Raw genomic sequence first — 18,210 nt, forward strand, 5'->3', positions numbered from 1 at the left:
CATTAACACAATCAAATGTATACAATTACAAAGAATTTTATGTGACATTACGGCTTTTTTAAGAAAATTGGAGAGGAATATTTGTTTTATTTCCTCTACCAACCTGCAGTAAATACTGAATACAGAAGGAAAAAAGGCTTCATAATACTTGACTTCATCTTATGTGTGAATTATTTTAAAACAGAAGCCTGCTAAACAGACACTAATGTTAATCTCTGCAATAAATATTAAATTAAAGTAGACTTTATTTTGGGGAAAAAATAATTTACCAAATAAAACAATTATTTCCCATGTCTGTACCTTCAACGTTTCAGTCAGTTTACAAAAGCAACTGTTTGACATCTTGAAACTTGGATTGATTTCCCATTGAAATACCACTACTTTCTTATCATCTACGCATATAAGTACGTATATATATATATATATATATATATATATATATATATATATATATATATATATATATATATATATATATATATATATATATATATATATATATATGTACTTATATGCGTAGATGATAAGAAAGGAATTTTAATGAGAAATCAATAATCAATATATATATATATGCATTTGCTCTGAAAGGTAATTCATGATTGTATGTTCATGTTCTGTATGAAAGAAATGTGTATGAAACTCATATTTACTACTTTCACCATGTTGTGATTGTCATATTCACTGCTTTGGTGGAGTTGTTCATCAAGAGTATGGTCATTCAACAGTGACATTCATATAAAATTGAACTAAATCAGAACTACAGCAGAATTCTAACACTACTCTGCTGCCTGCCTGATACAGTATATTCAATAGTCATAAATATTGTTATGGATTTTTGCTCTTCATCAACTGTATGTAAAGCAGATTTGACCCAGCATACATTGTAAAAAATGCTATAGAAATAAAGCTATTTTATAACTTTATGGGGATTTTAAGTGTCCATTAGATTCAGCATTTTATATATTATGTCGTCTACACACTTTTCACTTACTACTCAGAAAAAACTCAGTGTATGTCAGAATGTTGCCCACCTGTCGTGGTGTGTGTGGTTCTTGGTAGCTGGGCAGGATCTTGAGGACCACGCTCCCGCTGGACTCTTTCAGCATGTTCTGCAGGACTTTGGGGTCACTCCCGACCTCTTTTCCATTGACCTCTTTGATGATGTCACCCACGTGCAGCAGACCCTGCTGATCAATCATGCCCCCATGCAGGATCCTGGCAATCACCAGCTCTCCACCCTCCACCCGAAATGTCACACCCTACCAGAGGAAACAGTTTGAGATTCAAGCAAAGTGGCACAGACTGCTTCGCTTGAGTGCTTCTAAATAACAATATCAGCTTTATTGAATAGTTTATGATTTTCTATTACATTCAAAATTGAAACTACACATAAAAAAAAACAACTAACCAAATAATTATGCTTTCTTTTATGCTTTATTTTGATGTCCACTTCACTTTACTGGGGCATTAGGACATACACAAACCGCAGGTTGAGCGCCTCCTGCTGGCCTCACTAACACCACTTCCAACAGCAAGTGGTTTAGCCCAGTCTTGGGCTGCAGGTTAATATGGCTGTGGCTAGTAAATACTGGTATCTTGCAAAATAATCATGTAATTATTTACATTCAAAATAAAATTTTGTTTTATCTAGTGTTAGAAACTTTTTTAAAACAGCTCACTGTTCATACAGAGCATACTTCATCAGTGAAGTTCAATAGTATATTGTACTGTATTATATTATTTAAGTTATTTAATAATTACTTGCTACGCTAATATGCTACCCTACAGAAATACTTTAGTAAACATTCTAAATCCAGAAATGCTAACAAATGCAGACAACTTTCTATTTAATATAGGCTCTATTTGAAAACATACATTTTGCTTTCTGTTAGTGGCAAAAAATAACACATATCATTATTGAATAGCACCTCACATCACATTACAGGATAACATTTTATTTTGATGGTCAATTTGAGTATTAGTAGACTGTCTGCTTAATATTTGTTGATACTGCTCCTTCAACTGACATGTAACTGAATATAAGAAACTTTGCAAATACAATACATGTCAACTTACACTAACCCTAACCCAACCTAACATTCCATTTATAATATAATGAGAATTAGTTAGCATGAAGATGCAATGTAACTTAAATTCAACAAACAGACTATCGAAATAAAGTGTGAGCCATTACAATGTTTTCCTTAGTTTTTTTACTTACAGTTTTATAAGCAGTCATACTTAACTTTACTTTTACATTTCAGTTCAGTTCATTTTTCAAGCATAATAAAAACTCTCAGGACTCACCAGATGCTCTCCAGACACTTTGCGGATGCCCACCATTCTCACAGCATCAGGGGGCACTGGCTGGTTGTTGAACGCGGGGTCCATAAATGCACAAGGACTGGGAGGAGGAGTCTCATAGCTTTTGGATGCTACAGAGTCGTGCGTTTCAAGTAAAGACTGTAGAGAGAGAAATTTTTTTTTTGAGGTATTGAGGAAGGCCTCTTTAATAATCAAAATGAAACCCAATGGAAGGGCTTGTGTCTGACTGACTGCATGTACCTGAAAATGTGGCTCTTTAAGGATGCAGATGAGCTCATGTGCCGCAGGACTATCAGGTGAAAGGGTATTTAGGTCTCTCAGGATGTCCTGCACCAACTCCACATTATTGTCCCTCACCGCCTCCAGCTTCGGCTCTTCATAGTGCTCACGAGACTGCATACACACAACATTCAAAGTATTAATTGACCAATATTTGATTCAATAACCAGCATATTGTGATCAGCATCATGTAAAAAAGTGAGAAAACTTGTAACTTGGAACTGTTAAGACTTAAAATTAAATAAGACTTCATTTAAATTATGCATATTGTTTGTTTACTTAAATTTAAGGCAACAAATTTATTTATTTTTTTAAAAAGTCAACTAATCACTTTAAAACAACTTTCAAACTGGATTCCTGGAGAGCCGCAGCTCTGCAGTTTTGCTCCAGCCCTAATCAAACACAGCTGGTCCAACTAATCAAAGTGTTCGAGACTACTAGAGACTATTAAGCAGGTGGGTTGAAGGAGATTGGAGCTGTACTATGCAGAGCTGCGGCCCTCCAAAAATTGCATCTAAGACTATTACCTTAAAAGCAACAGGTTTACTCAACTTTTTCCAAGTAAAGTCAACTAGTCACCCTAAAAACAACAGGTTTACAATTTTTTTTTCTAAATAAAGTCAACTACTAACTTTAAAAGCAACAGGTTTACTCACTTTTTCTGAGTAGAGTCATCTAAAGCTTTTTACAGTGTGGTTGATGTGTCTGATATTTGTTATGTAAATGAGGCAACTTTCATTTTTAAAACACTTTGAACGTTCTAACTTTGCAGCATTAAACAGTTCTATCTAATAATAATTAGACAAAAGTGGATCAAAAAATAGTCTTTAGACAAGAATGGGTGTTGTTCAAATGTTATTGTCACAATAACTACTCCTTAGATCGCTGGATCTCTCTCACAAATACTCATGGACTACAATTCTGCCATTTCTGGACTACATATTCATACATGCACTTCGCCCAGACACACATGCTTCCTCATCTAAACTGATTACATTCACACCACCTGAGGATTGTCAGAGACTGATTGCACACACTATTTAAGACACACACTCACCCATTCAGTTTGCCGAGTTTTGTTAACTGTAATAGTAACACTACAACGCGTTTTCCTTGTCTTGCTTCTCCGTGTTTTGACCTTAGCCTAGCTTATCCTTTTGTCTTTGTTTGCCGCCTGCCTTCTGACCTCCTTACCTGTTATTCGACTACGATTCTGGACTGTCTCCATATACCTGTTTGCACCTGAATCGACCTTTGCTTGCCTGACCACTGATAAAACCTGCTTTTGGATCCAAAAAGGATTCTGCTTTAGTTTTTTTTATATTGTTAACAAGAAATATAATATCTATTTTTTTTTTTTAAATATGAAACTGACATCACACCATGTTAAGTTCTGTGAAGATGTTTTGTTTAGACCAGGGGTGTCAAACTCAATTCCTGGAGGGCCGAAGCCCTGCACAGTTTATTTCCAACCCTGCTCCAACACACTTACCTGTTGGTTTCAAACAAGCCTGAAGCACTCAATTAGTTTGATCATGTGTCTTTAATTAGGGTTGGAACTAAACTGTGCAGAGCTGCGGCCCTTTTGGAACTGAGTTTGACACCTGTGGTTTAGACCATAGGTCTCAAACTCAATTCCTGGAAGGCCGCAGCTCTGCACAGTGTTGGTCCAACTCTAATCAAACACAGCTGACCTAGTAGTCTTGAACACTTGATTATTTGGATGAGCTGTGTTTGATTAGGGTTGGAGCAAAACAGAAAAAGCAGAGGAATTGAGTTTGAGACCTATGGTTTAGACCAGTGGTTATCAAAGTGGGTGTCGGGACCCCATGGGGGGTCGCGGGACAATGACAAGGAGTGGCTTGGTGATATTAAGTAAATTTTATTTAACTATTTGAATTACTATATTTTATTTATAACTCACAGAAGAGAATTAATAGTTGCGTTAAAGAAACGACAACACACAAATAAAAAGCCATCAGCCTTTAATTTTTTATACTATAATGTAATTAAATTAATAAATGACGAAAAAAAGCATTATATAGTAAATAGGCTGTGGCATTTTTGTGTTGTCAATATGCTCATGTTTATATATGCCTATAGTTGTGTCTGCAATGTTTATTTACAGTATATACTGTATATATAACCACCTTGAAAAATGGGGGTCGAGAGTCACTGACATTGTTGTTTTGGGAGTCGCGGGCTGAAAAGTTAGGGAATTCCTGGTTTAGACAACATATTAAAAGGATTACACTGCCTTTCTGCTAGTGTGTTTAAGGGAGTGCATTCATTTTCTGTCACAATGGTGATAAATGTTTTAGATCATTCCTGCTGCTGCTTCATGTGGCTAAATAAACCACACAATCAATAAGGGAAAAAACTGGACAATGTAATCTTCTTCATGATCTTCTTCATGTAAAACAGCTACAAGACCAGGCTGAGGAGATGATGAGAACATTTAGAAAATGTAACCAATATATTGACCTACTCTGTTTAAAAGCACAATATGTCATTTTCACCACTAGAGAGTTTGTATTCACAACAAACAAGGGTGTAGTTTGATGACACCGTGACTCATTGTGTAATCATGAAAGTTGCTGATTTTTCTTTCCTGTTGTGCCTTTAAAACATTATCTCATTTTTGGTGAATAAATATCTATAGAAATAAAACTTATTGAATATTTTATTAGTGACGGTAGCTTTCAAAGCAGTGTAGGCTTTCCAACAAACACTCTAAAACTGTAATGTGCTTTGCTCTGAAACACAGTACTATTTATTTATTTAAATGAAATGCACACTATGGCGTTAAAGTCCTTTAGTGCTGAAAAATATGATACATTATCAACACTGCAAAAAATGAATAATTAAACAGTTTAAATATTTAGAACCAATTTTCATAGAAAATCGGTATTTCTGACTCTATACACTGTAGTTTAAATAAAGAAATAACTGCATTAGCAACATAATACATAAAAAGATCCTTGTTAAACATTTATGAGAAATTCAAAAATAATTCTGACAAGTCTCAGATTTGACCTTGAGGAAAAATCCACCAGCACAAATCCAAACAGCTTATTATACAAGTCTACAACACACCAAATCCCAGCCTGCGGCCAAACAGCACAGTAAACAAAGTCCTGTATGTTCTGGCTGTTTGCTGGAGCATCAATATTTCATCCATCATCAAATAAAAAAAGTTGTGGCTGGCGCTTGCACTACACTGTTCAACTTAAAACTTTTTTGCGCAGTTCATCTAGATCAGTGGTCACCAGCCTTTTTAAGCCCAAGATCCCTGACCTCGACTTTGTTGAGGCAAGGACTACCAATCAAAAGGACTGCCAGAAGAATGGCAATTTGAGACCTTTCATTTAAGTAAATTTTAAAATAATACAAACAAAAAAACATATTTTGCAATGCATCTGGATGATATTTGGGAGGTGAAAATTTGGGTGACAAATGTAACACTGAGATTGATGTGATTAATATCGTGACTATAGTATAGACAAGTGCTAGCAAAACAGCAATAGTGGACTACAAGAACATACATGTTTGACGGTTCAAAGGACTACTTTTTAGTCACATTCAGAGATCTGTGTGACAATATTGCCATCTGTACTGTATGTGAAACCGTTCTTATTAATTCCTATTTATTAAAAACACTAACTCTAAATTAAGGCATTGAATCATTTAATCAGTCTCAATAACTGTCTGGTATAGCTCAGCTACCAAATCTGACCTCAGAAGACTACATCGAACAGTTTGGACTGCTAAGCGAATCACTGGAACAACCTTCCCTATTCGCTAAGAACTGTACAAGGCGAAGGGCTACCAAAATCACTCTGGACCCCTCACACCCAGCACATTTCCTCTTGGAACTTTTACCTTCTGGTGGACGCTACAGAGCACTGTGCAGCAGAACAGCCCGACAGGCAATCCCTCTCATAAACACCTTATTATAGTAATCGTGAAACAAACATCACTACTTGTTATACACATATACACTTATTTATTTAACAACATACTTTACATGCCAATTTACACATACATTGTAAGAGCTGCACATGTAATGTTGTATTTAGTAATATACAGTTGAAGTCAGAATTATTACCCCGCTGAATTATTCACCCCCCTGTTTATTTTTATTTTTTTCCCATTTTCTATTTAACGGAGAGAAGATTTTTTGGTAACACTTTATAATTACTACACACTATGAACCATTAATTAAAAATTAGCATATGATGAAATCATTATCTGTTAAGCATTAACTCTACATTAATAAACGTTAGTAAGCAGTTTATAACTGCAGCTGTAAATGCTTCTTTCTGGACTACATTTATACTGTGCTTAAAAATTGTATTTTCATACCTTGTTAATGATTAATTTTTCATTACTAAATGAATTATTGCATTATCTACAAACCATTTGTATTTAAGAGTAGTTGGTGGTTTTTAAGATCATTCAGTATGAGTTGGTAAATGATGAATAAACTATTTAAAATCAATGTTTATACATCTTATTGTTCAGGCATAAATTAATGATTACTTTGTATGCTAATAAATGCTTTATTAACTCAACTTCATGCTGTTTTGTGACCTAATCTAAAGCGAGGACTATTTATGATTTATAAATCCCTTATAAATGATGATTAGATGCTCTTATGCTCTTAATAATCTTTGCAATCTTATCTAAAAAGTAAAATTACTGTAAAGATTAAACATTGTTGAATGACAGGAGTGTCAAAATATGACATAAAATTGTATAAAATAACAACAATATAATAATTTAACAGTATAACAGGATGTGATGTTTAAACTGTACAGTAATTTTATTAAAGATTAGGCTGCAAAGATTTATTTTTCAATTGAAGTTCAGTTTCATTTGTGTAGCTTCAAACAATTGGGTATAAATAAAGTCGTTTTTTTTTTTTTTGTTTTTTTTTCCTCTTTAGAACTGAGCATTTAATCATCATTTATAAGGAATTTATAAAGCATAAATAGTCCTCACTTTAGATTAGGTCACAAAACTGCATGAAGTTGAGTTAATAAAGCATTTTTTAACAAACAAATTAACTATTAGTATATGCCTGAATTATAAAAGTTAATTTGAATAGTTTATTAATTATTTACTAACTCATTCTGAATGATCTTACAAAGAAACCAACTATGCATAAATAACTGGTTTGTAAATAACGAAATACTAAATTTAGTAATGCAAAATAAATGATAAACAAAGTATAAAAGTACAGTTATTAAGAGCAGTATAAATGTGGTTCTAAGTCAAGAAAACAGCATTTGTAGCTTTAGTTATAAACTGTTTACTAACATTTATTAATGTAGAGTTTCTCATTTCTAATAACTGATTTATTTTATCTTTGCCATGATGACAGTGAATAATATTTGACTAGATATTTTTAAGACACTTCTATACAGCTTAAAGTGACATTCAAAGGCTTAACTAGGTTAATTAGGTTAACAGATTATGGTAATTAGGCAAGTTATTGTATTATGATGGTTTGTTCTGTAGACAATCGAAAAAAGCCTAAAGGGGTTTAAAAAATTTAAAACTGCTTTTATTCTAGTCGAAATAAAAAGACTTTTACAAATAATAATAGGACTTTCTCCAGAAGATAAAATATTATCAGACATATTGTGAAAATTTCTTTGCTTTGTTAAACATCGTTTGAGAAATATTTAAAAAAAGAGAAAAAAATTAAAAGGGGGCTAATAATTCTGACTTCAACTGTACCTGTACACACACTTGTCAATTTGTTTATTGGAATTCACTGCTTACTTCTATTTTGAAATATATTTATTATCTTTTTTCTGTCCTGTATCTGTAAGTGTGTTGCACAGTAGAAGCTTTGTAATGAAAACAAATTCCTTGTATGTGTGAACATACCTGGAAATAATAATTATTCCTGGATAAAGGTCCTGTCCATGCGAATGTTTTTTTTCAAAACCACAGATTTTATCAAGTAACTGAAACCAAAACATTTAAGTTTTCAACTGACAAGAATAAAGACTTTGCGAAACTCAGAAATAAACTTACGCGAGTTGATACTTTTAAAAGGTACAAATTTGTACCTAAACGGCCCATATTAAGGGTAATATGGTACCCTAAGGGTACACATTAGTACCTAAAGAGTACAAAAACGTTCCTCTTAAAATTTGTAGGTACTAATAATATATAGTTTAAGGGAGCCAATATGGACCCTTTGTACAAATGTGTACCTTTTAAAAAAAGAGTGTAGAGTGGTCATGTGGACACTACAACTGGAGATTTTGCCTCAGTTTGCATGCTGTGTTTGCCTTTTGGATTGGGCAACATGGCTGGGTTCACAAGAAACGCAGAACATGCAATTGAGGCAAATTCCACACATTAGTGTCCTTGAATTGTGTGCAGTATACTGATGCAAATAAGTAATTCTGGGTTTGGTGCAAACCCAGCATAAAAGGCTTTTTACTGCCAGCAAGCCCTTAACATACATTACATTGTGTTTTGCATTTTTGTAAGGACAGAGATTTATCTTTTAAACAAAGGCGTGAAATACTTGTGTTCTTGTCGAGTTAGTTTTGAAGCTTTTGTTCTGCTTAGAGCCAGTGTAAACACATGGGTGTCAAAAAAAGGCTGACTCACGACTGGACTCTCCATGATTCCTTTCAGGAAGATGAGGTCCAGGTCATTGGCTGTGGTGGAGCTGGTACTGTCACTCAGAGTATCCAGAAGACTCTGCATCGCTGCGGACAACAAAACAATAGGATTCACAGGTTAGAAAGAAGACACTTTAGTAGAATGAGTATATTACATTTGAGGAAGTTGGTAGTAAATACTGAACTGACTGTCTGGACTATCTGATTCTGATTAGTCAGTCACCACATTCCAAGGAATGTTATTTCAACATAACTACTGCTGAATAACACCAGCCCATCTAGGTACCTCAAACCATCCTGACCATCAGTAAATACGTTCACAACCATATGCTCCGCTGCTGTTTTTGACTGTTTGGTGGCATCTTGTGACTGAATAATATAAAGGTTAGTGTATACTCCATCAGCTCCATTCAGCTATTTTAATTTCTGCCAGCTTTGGCTTTAATGAAATAATTAATAAACTATTACATCTCGGAACAATATTTTGTATCTAATTTTAATATTTTATGACAAGTAAACATGTAATAAGTGGGATAAAGTATTTCCAGGAGGTTGTTTTGCAGAATAAAGCCATTCAGCCAATGGCATTTTGTTTTTATCACATTATATTATATTGCTTATGAAATTTGATTGGATCCAAGACCAGCGACGAGATGATCCCAACTCTGAACTGAACTTAAACACTAAAAACTGAACTGCCCTGGTTCAGTTACTATGACCATTTATGTGAAGCTGCTTTGACACAATCGGCATTGTAAAAGCGCTATACAAATAAAGCTGAATTGAATTGAAATTGCTCTACAACCAGAACATCCAAAATTCCTCGTTGCCAGTTTTTTGTTAAAATGTATCAACCATTAATTGAATAAATAGATTGTATAATTGAATTTAATAAAATTACTAAAATCCATTAAATGCCATACATAAAATAAATGTTTTATTTAATTCATACATTAACAAAACAATATGAATATGCAAAAGGTTATTTAAAATAAGAACTGCGTGACTAACTGCACCTCAAATCACATCCTATTTGTTCTCTCTCTCTTGTAATAAAGGTAAACTGTTTTAAATAAATATGAAATATTCACATTTTTAAATAATGTCTTATTATCATCTGCATGACCAAAAAATAAAAAGGTAGCCCCTATTAATCTACAGTTGAATAACCCTTTTGGTTTCTATGGCCATTTATGAACTTTAGGCAGAGCATACATGACTGGGTTGACAAGAAAACCTTTTGTCAAAAATCTCAACACTAATTGGCTCATCAAACCCTTCTGATGTCGATCCTATTGACCTCATTCTTCTAAATTAGTAGCCTATGGGAGAAATGACCATGGATAATAAAGGGCAGAAAACAGTTTGTTTATGACTGTACATAAAAATAAGCTAACTAAGCAATAATAAGCTGTTTTTAACATATAAAAATGAATGATAGTAAATGAGAGCAGACGTCTTGAGTCAATAAGGTTCCAATGACTTCCAACCTGCTCGTATCTGAAAAATAAAGTCAATAGAAATGCATCAACCTTCATTATAAAGGCAAAAGTAGGCTTCTTTTCCAGTTTCATATAAACAGTAAAATCTATTTTGGCACTTCTACCTTTTCTATTTGTGGACCACTAGAGAAGACTGAAAGAAGAGGGGAAGATATTTTAATTAAACACTATAAAGGCATGAGAGTTTCCTTGAACAAAGGACAATGTTGTGCAAGCAGCAAACAGAGCGGTGCAGGAATGACTTTCATGAATAACCATGAATAATTCATGAATAAAATAAGTAAACAATACTCTAATGTTAAATGCATCTTTATATTTCAGACTTCATGTCAAAGTCCTTGCTCTTCATCTCCAGCAACACTTCATCATTTAACAAAGCTTCATTAAAAACACTTATAACATAAAATAATGATTTATATTGTCTTCTGAGGCTCTTTGCTGGAACTATATTTCTTTAAATATAGTTTATTATAATATAGTTAAATAAAAGGATTATTTAAAACAATTATTTAACAATCCTTGTTTGTAGAAATATATATTGTCTTACTTGAGAAACATTTAAATAACCTTGAGAGAAGATCAGTGCAGTAGAGAAACCATGAAATCAGAATCTCCTCAAACTCAGAGCTGAATGTTGCTTCGGATAAAAGCATCTGCGGAATGCATAAATGTAAGAATAAATAACTTCATGAAAGCCTCCATGCAGCGAAGAAACGTCAAAGAGCTACTTTCAAAGGTGTCTTTTGAGTCTACATGTTTTCAAATTCTCTTTAAAGAAAAATGGCACGCTTGAAAAAGGAGCACGGCTTCAGATAAGCTGGAAATTTCACAATTATTGCACTAATATTATGCAGCGAATACGGCACATAAGTGGATCTTTAAAACAGTCAAGTCAAACGTTACAGATGCTTGGACTCATCAAACACATGTGATTATCTCACAAACTGAACTAGGAGTGTCAAATAAGGGACATGTACAAAAGAGAACCAGGATCAGATTATGGAAACTGTATTAATATGTATGTGCATGTGTCACTTTATTCACATAAATGCATTACAGCCATGAAAATGCAGATTGTCATTTCTCATTCCACAACATGCATTTGCTGTGAGGTGAAATAAAGTTCTCTCTGGACAGTGCACAGCAGTTTAATAACCTCTGCACATGATGAAGGTCAAACCTCTATCCCACGACTGTTGCTAGGCAAAGCTGACAATGAGTTAACCTACTGTTTGCATCTGGTTTATTTAGTGCTCAAATGCTTCCTGTCTGTTAAATAGGTAAATATTGCAATTCATTTACTTTTCAACGCTGCTTATTAGGGATGTTTTTATTTCATGTAAGATTAATTCAATAAATAAATGTCTTATTTTTATTATTATTATGCTCTCTTATTATAATCCTGAAACAGAAATCCTAGAATAGTCTCAAGCTCAACATTAAAGGTTGTGGTCTGAACCACAGTTAAAGGTGCTGTATAAATGAATTATAATTATAAATTATAAATTCTGAAGCATAAATACCATAGTATGCTTGCAGATATTTAAAAATCATGCTAAGTAAACATACTTGTTGATCGGAAAAACAATGCTAAAGACAGATATTCTGCTTTGAAAATGTGCATTACGTGACGGAACATCAGTCTTTGATTTAGTCTTTTAACCCGTCCAATGCCAGTTCAGCCAATTACATTTAAGCAACCCGGGTTGCCTTGGTGGAAAACCATATATTTCATTCATTCAGTCAGGAAAGCTCTCAAAGTAAGTGTCAGTGACCAAAATACGACCTCTGGTGGACAGTAGCAGACTCCGAAATGAAAAGCAGATTCAGAATTCACATGAGGTGGTTATGAATTAGCGAATAATATAAATATTATGAGCGTAAACATTAGATGAGCAGGTTACATGGTTACCCCGTGTCCTAACAACACACTATGAGATTTGCAGTGATGAGCAATTTGGCTGTTTGCACCAGATGCAAAATGACAGAAATTAAAATATAGCCATTCAGAAGCACAAAATATGTGCACTTACTGCACTCCAACAAAATGGTAAGGTTTATAATGTAATTAATAAATATTAAACCTCTTTAACATTATAAAATGTATGCTGAATTATTGATATGTGTTGGCTTGCACTGAGTTCCACAGTTCAATTCCAAATGATTTATTTTATTTTCAAGATCTGAAGTGAACTTTCTGCTGCTGCTTTCAGTAGAATGGTAATAAATACCATGTAAAATGTCATTCAAACTCACATTACTAGCCTTTAACACTGAATAAAGCACATGAGGTCTACCTAAGGTGATCAATGTCAGTTTGATCAGCTGTGAGAAATAGAAGCCGTTTATACTATATAAATTTCAGCTGTTGGTTAGAACAAAAACTCTTTTTAATATGGAAAATATTCCCTTTATCGCATACTGTTGCTTTTATTTAGAACATGATTTAATTCGACCTTAAATCAGCCTTTAGGCTCAATAATCAGACACACTCCTGGTAGTATCGTCAATCTGGCAACCTGCGATTGCAAGTGTTTTGAACCAGGTATGCAATATCTAGTTCAACCACTGGGTGCACCTTTAAAAATACTACATTATATAGCATTTTCAGCTGTTTTGGTTTAATTTCACACCAGACCATCTGCTCTAGAACAAACAAGTTGAAACTAACCAAAAAGCAGTCACGTGACAACATCCACATCAGTAGTTGACTAGACAAATTTTCAGAACTGCATTTTGTTGACAAGAACTACCATGTGGGAAACACACGGAAGTAAACAAAGAGCGGAGGAAAAGTCTACAGGCACTATGAACCTCCTCACAGCCATGTTTGTCCACTCCATGACCTGCCATAATTGTGCTAAAGTGTCAAAAAAAATGTCATCATCCCAGAATGCATGTGATTTAGTCCACATAAATGAAAGACTTTCGGCATTTGAGTCAGTTTGAGGTCGGTTCATGTTCACCTAATACGATATGCCCCTTTCACACCTGCCCAAAAGAACCCCACCAAAACTGCAAATAAACTCTGACACATTTTATTTGTAAGTAAATGAGGCAGGTCTGAAAGAGATGGGTTTTTGAGGCATTAAATGATGATGCAAATACTCTTAATTTGAGGAGGGTAAACAGTAGTAAATCACTTTGCATAATTAATTTACTCCCCCATGAAATTCATTTATTCAATAAGGTTAGATGCATAAATGGCTGTATCCACGCATTTCCACGATTTTTAACATCAACAAGACTAAAGTGGTACATAAATTTTAGTTACTTAAAGTATGTAAAGATATCAAAATAAAGTAAACTAAAATATTATGCCTAAAGCTGATTCATACATTAGATCAGGAGTGCCCAAACATTTTCTTATAAAGGGCCAACAACCAAACTTGACTGAGGCTAGTGTGATGAAGGTAATTATAGTTGTCATGGTTAATTTTCTAATTTATTTAATAATATTTCAAAAATAACATTGCTTTATATGAACTAATACAGCATATGTTCATTTTATAATGACGTTATTACAGTAAAAACAAAAACATATCATTATAACAGAATGGAGTTACACTACTTTTTGCTTTGATTTGCTCACCGATATCATCTGCGTAGTCTGTCGAGTGACATTATTCACATTTTGAAAAATCGGAATAATTTACAACATTTAATTGAAACATTTCATTTCAATTTGCTTTTTCTGTAGCAAAACAATAAAACAAACAAAAAAACAAAAAGTGACGTCAAATTAGACATGACAATCTTCCTTAAAGGCATTCACCCCAACCCTCTCCATCACTCTCACTTTCTAGATGGGATGGTGGACCAAATCAAAGGTTACAATAGACACACTTTGGCCTGCGGGCCCTACTTTGGGCATCTCTGCACTAGACTAAAAAGCAAATTAAGATGCTTCTGCAGCAAGTATTCAGGTTGGGGTGTGATGAATCTGGTTTACAGCATCAGGAGACTGCGTCGAGGCTAAAAGTGACCCAAGTATTTATAGTTGTGTAAATATTGACATTTTAACAACTTTGGATTGCCTTTTTAATTGCATGACAAATACAGACACGACTATTGACACCTGCTGATATAGAAAATTATATCCTTTCATAGTGTTTTCAAGAACTTTTTAGCCACATAACAGAGTTAGAGTTCACTGCCATTCGCTTTTGCTGTCAGTTTAATGTGTCACGGCTGGTTGCAACATAGACTCATTCTGAAAATGTAGCCCTGCTATATACTTTTCTGGAGATCCTGAATTAGATAGCCAGAGGTACATATGGCTGCATTTCCTCTTTAAGACAAATGCCACGGGGTGGTATGATGTCATTCCTTTTCGCATTTACCAGCTCACCGCTTACCTCTGTAACAGCTTTTCCACTGTTATCAGTTTTTCCAGTGGCTCGCCACGTATGTCAGCTGACTTGTGACATGGAGTGACAATGGGGTTTGAATCTGGTGAAGAATGGTTCCAGATATTAGGTAAGCCAAAAAATAAATAATCAAGTAAAAAACAAGATGAGAATGTGGTAAAATCTAAAATTGTGGTAAAAATCAGGATACCGTGAGGGCTTTTTTATTTCTGGATTGCTTTCGAAAGTATTGGCGGTTAGGTTTAGGGAAGTCGGTGGGCGCTGGTCAATCGGAGCTTTTAAAACAATATCGGTTGGGTTTAGGCAAGGAGTCAGTCGATCGGTTAGTCAGTCATTCAGTCGACGGTGTCCTCTGGTGGATTTATGTAAGAAGTGCAGGTGTGAATAGCACTTGCAAGAGAAATTTGAAATCTCAAAAAGCGTACACAGTGGCTTCTGACAGATTCATGAAAATAAAAACTGCAAAAAACATAGCTTCTGGGACGTATTTGGTGCTCTCCAGAAATGTATATAGCGATATGTAATCAGAATGAGCCTGGTTGGTCTTATCTTTGGACACTTTTGATGTTGTTAAACCAAGTAAAGATCCAATAAAAAGTTTGACAATGAGAATTGAATCATGAGCAATGAGCATTTGCCATTGAGATGAACGTGAATGCTAATAAGTTGCTCTCTATTTGCTATAATTAATACCACAAGAAGCTCTGTAGTGTACATTTCCATGGAAACACAACCTAATGGTGTGCGTCTGAGCCAAAGGGTCAAACTCATTACTAGCTCTGGGTCGACATCCTGTTGAGACTGAGTGACATTTAAGCTGAAAGGACAGCACCGACATATTTCTGAAACTGACTCGTGAGACCTTTACGCTTTGATGGACTCAAATTCCAAAACATGTTTTTTAGAGAGGAAGTGCAGGAACTTCCTTTGGACATGCGTCGATGCTCAACACAGTGCCACATTGTGTTTTTCTTACACCCAAGATCATAGCACTGGTCACATTCAGGTAACATACTTGTTTAAAGCTTATCTTAACATAAGAGCTGTATTACTGCAGTTTATTTTCCAAGCTCAGGACTGCTGCTGAGTGTTTGGCTTCTGACTCATTTCCATTCCAGCGCTCCTTCAGAAACAGAACACCGTTTTCATTCCAGTACAGCAGTCGTTTCCTGGAACTATCTTAACCTCCCATATTACACTCATACTAAATCCAGCTCCGCATGAAGCCTGGTTGACAAAACAAATGTGGGTACAATTTGGCATACTGTGGTACCGAATTTTATTTAATTTTATATACAACTGAGTCATCCAATGACTTTCAAATGTCACGTTTTGTCCCTGTTTTTATTTAATTTCAATTTCTCATTCTGAGGTAAGTTTATCCTGCTGTCACACTCATTTTCTCACCTGCAGCTCACATTCTGTGACTGAGTTTTTTCTTGAAATGTTTTCAGTTAGCATAATAGCACTCAACTCATCTCCGGAGCACAAACATATGGCAAATTATCTCACCTGTTTCATATTGCATAAGAAACCACTCATATTTACAGTAATATTAGCTGGTCGATTGAACAAAATAAATGGAGCCATTTAATGATTTCCATATATTCACATATTTTTGACAGCACGCAATGATAAGTCTTTGTCTTTAAATGGGTCTTAAAAATAGTTTTAAATGTCAGATCATTTAAGCCTCCACCTTATTTCTGCAAGCGATCAATTAATTGCAATCTGTTCATTCCCTGGAGCACAGATTATTTCTTCTATTTATGCCCGTTCTCATTTACTTGCATAAAGACACCTCAACTGGATTTCTAATTACACACTTCAAACCCCTCATGGGTAGTGATGGACCTCCTTCAAATCTTCTAGATTTTAATCTTAATATTTTTTTAGATTAAATAGTTTTTGTCTTATCTTACTAATAATCTTTGTGCATTTGGAACTGACTTATTCACTCATTCCCTCACTCCAAGTCCATACCTTTAAAACACTTATAGAAGCACAAAGTATATAGTGTGCTATTTGGGATGCAGCTCAGTTTTTGACCACACTTTGTTATTATTGTTCATTTATTCGTTTGCTGGAAGTGAATTTAGAAATAGCTTTGAAACAAATCTTTGCGCTTAACAAACACAATTAATTATGTAGACTAATCAGTGTCTGTGCGTACAACATGTTTCTTTATCTACGAAAAAGAGAAAGTGAATGTGAAAGTAAAGGCAGATTGGAGGAGGCTCATTCTCGCGCTGCAGATGCTCTGTTTAACTTTTTTCTCGCTAGTGAAATGTTCGGCTTTTACACTTACAAAGTCCTCTATGTAAATTGCAAATGCACCATGGCACGACACAACTGACTCTTAAAGGGAAAAAGGGAATGGGAGATGAGACTCTGATTGGTTTTTTTCTCAAAACGCACCTATAACTCATTAAGAGAATAAGCTCAACCCTGTTAGACAATGCACTGTGGCACAGAGCGTGTTTATCCATCCTTAAAATAGCAAAAGTTTGGGCATTTGGACATGCTCTTAATGCTTTTGCGACCTGCGCTACAGACTTTGCGCCAAAATCGATAAAATAAAGCCCATGGTCCAGCACAGCCTTCACGCAGTCGCATACCTGCACACCTCTCAAAAAATGTAACTACATATTGCACGTTTGCACTACATTGATGATGATCCAAAGCTGTGGCAGTGATGCCTTCAAGCGTAATCTTTTCTATTACAATAAAATTATTATTTACATGAAAATATTTGTTTACAGAAGATTCAAGAAATGCACTATTTAAAATATTATTTACAGGATATACAAGAGTTGTTTTATTTAGAAAAGATACTGCTTATTTTCTACTTTTGAAAACAATAAAAATGATTCATTTTGTTTCCAAAAGTGCAAGTTATTTGTGTTCACTCTTCTTATAAGAAAAAAAGTGACTGTTTGTTTTAGGCAATGTGTGTTTTAATTTTAGTTGTTGGACGTTGATGTTCAATAAATACTCATAGACAGAAGATCTATGAGTGCTAAGAAGTGCGTGATTATTTTAAAATCAAGTAATATGTTCACATACTACAAGTGAGACATTTCT

The 18,210-nt window shown here is 34.5% G+C and overlaps 1 protein-coding gene and 1 long non-coding RNA gene across 16 annotated transcripts in view; one reads left to right on the forward strand and one right to left on the reverse strand.

Annotated features, from left to right (window-relative positions):
• mpp2b (MAGUK p55 scaffold protein 2b) overlaps positions 1–18,210 on the reverse strand; it is a 104,310-nt gene that overhangs the window by 40,271 nt on the left and 45,829 nt on the right. For all 14 annotated transcript variants that reach the window (XR_015503374.1, XR_015503375.1, XR_015503377.1 and 11 more), the window contains 4 exons: positions 9,241–9,341; positions 2,566–2,718; positions 2,308–2,463; positions 1,032–1,259 (listed from right to left, as the gene is read on the reverse strand). Coding sequence is in view for 6 of the 14 variants with exons in the window: in XM_087274886.1 (XP_087131012.1) it covers positions 1,032–1,259; positions 2,308–2,463; positions 2,566–2,718; positions 9,241–9,341 (638 nt within the window). In the remaining 8 variants the exon portion in view is untranslated. The remainder of the gene's footprint in view (positions 1–1,031; positions 1,260–2,307; positions 2,464–2,565; positions 2,719–9,240; positions 9,342–18,210) is intronic.
• LOC147841288 (uncharacterized) overlaps positions 17,249–18,210 on the forward strand; it is a 70,572-nt gene continuing 69,610 nt past the window's right edge. For both annotated transcript variants that reach the window (XR_015503907.1, XR_015503906.1), the window contains exon 1: positions 17,249–18,175. This is a non-coding gene — a long non-coding RNA (uncharacterized LOC147841288). The remainder of the gene's footprint in view (positions 18,176–18,210) is intronic.

This window comes from Danio rerio, chromosome 12 (assembly GCF_052040795.2).
Source record: "Danio rerio strain M-AB ecotype USA chromosome 12, GRCz13ab, whole genome shotgun sequence".
Lineage (NCBI taxonomy): Eukaryota > Metazoa > Chordata > Actinopteri > Cypriniformes > Danionidae > Danio > Danio rerio.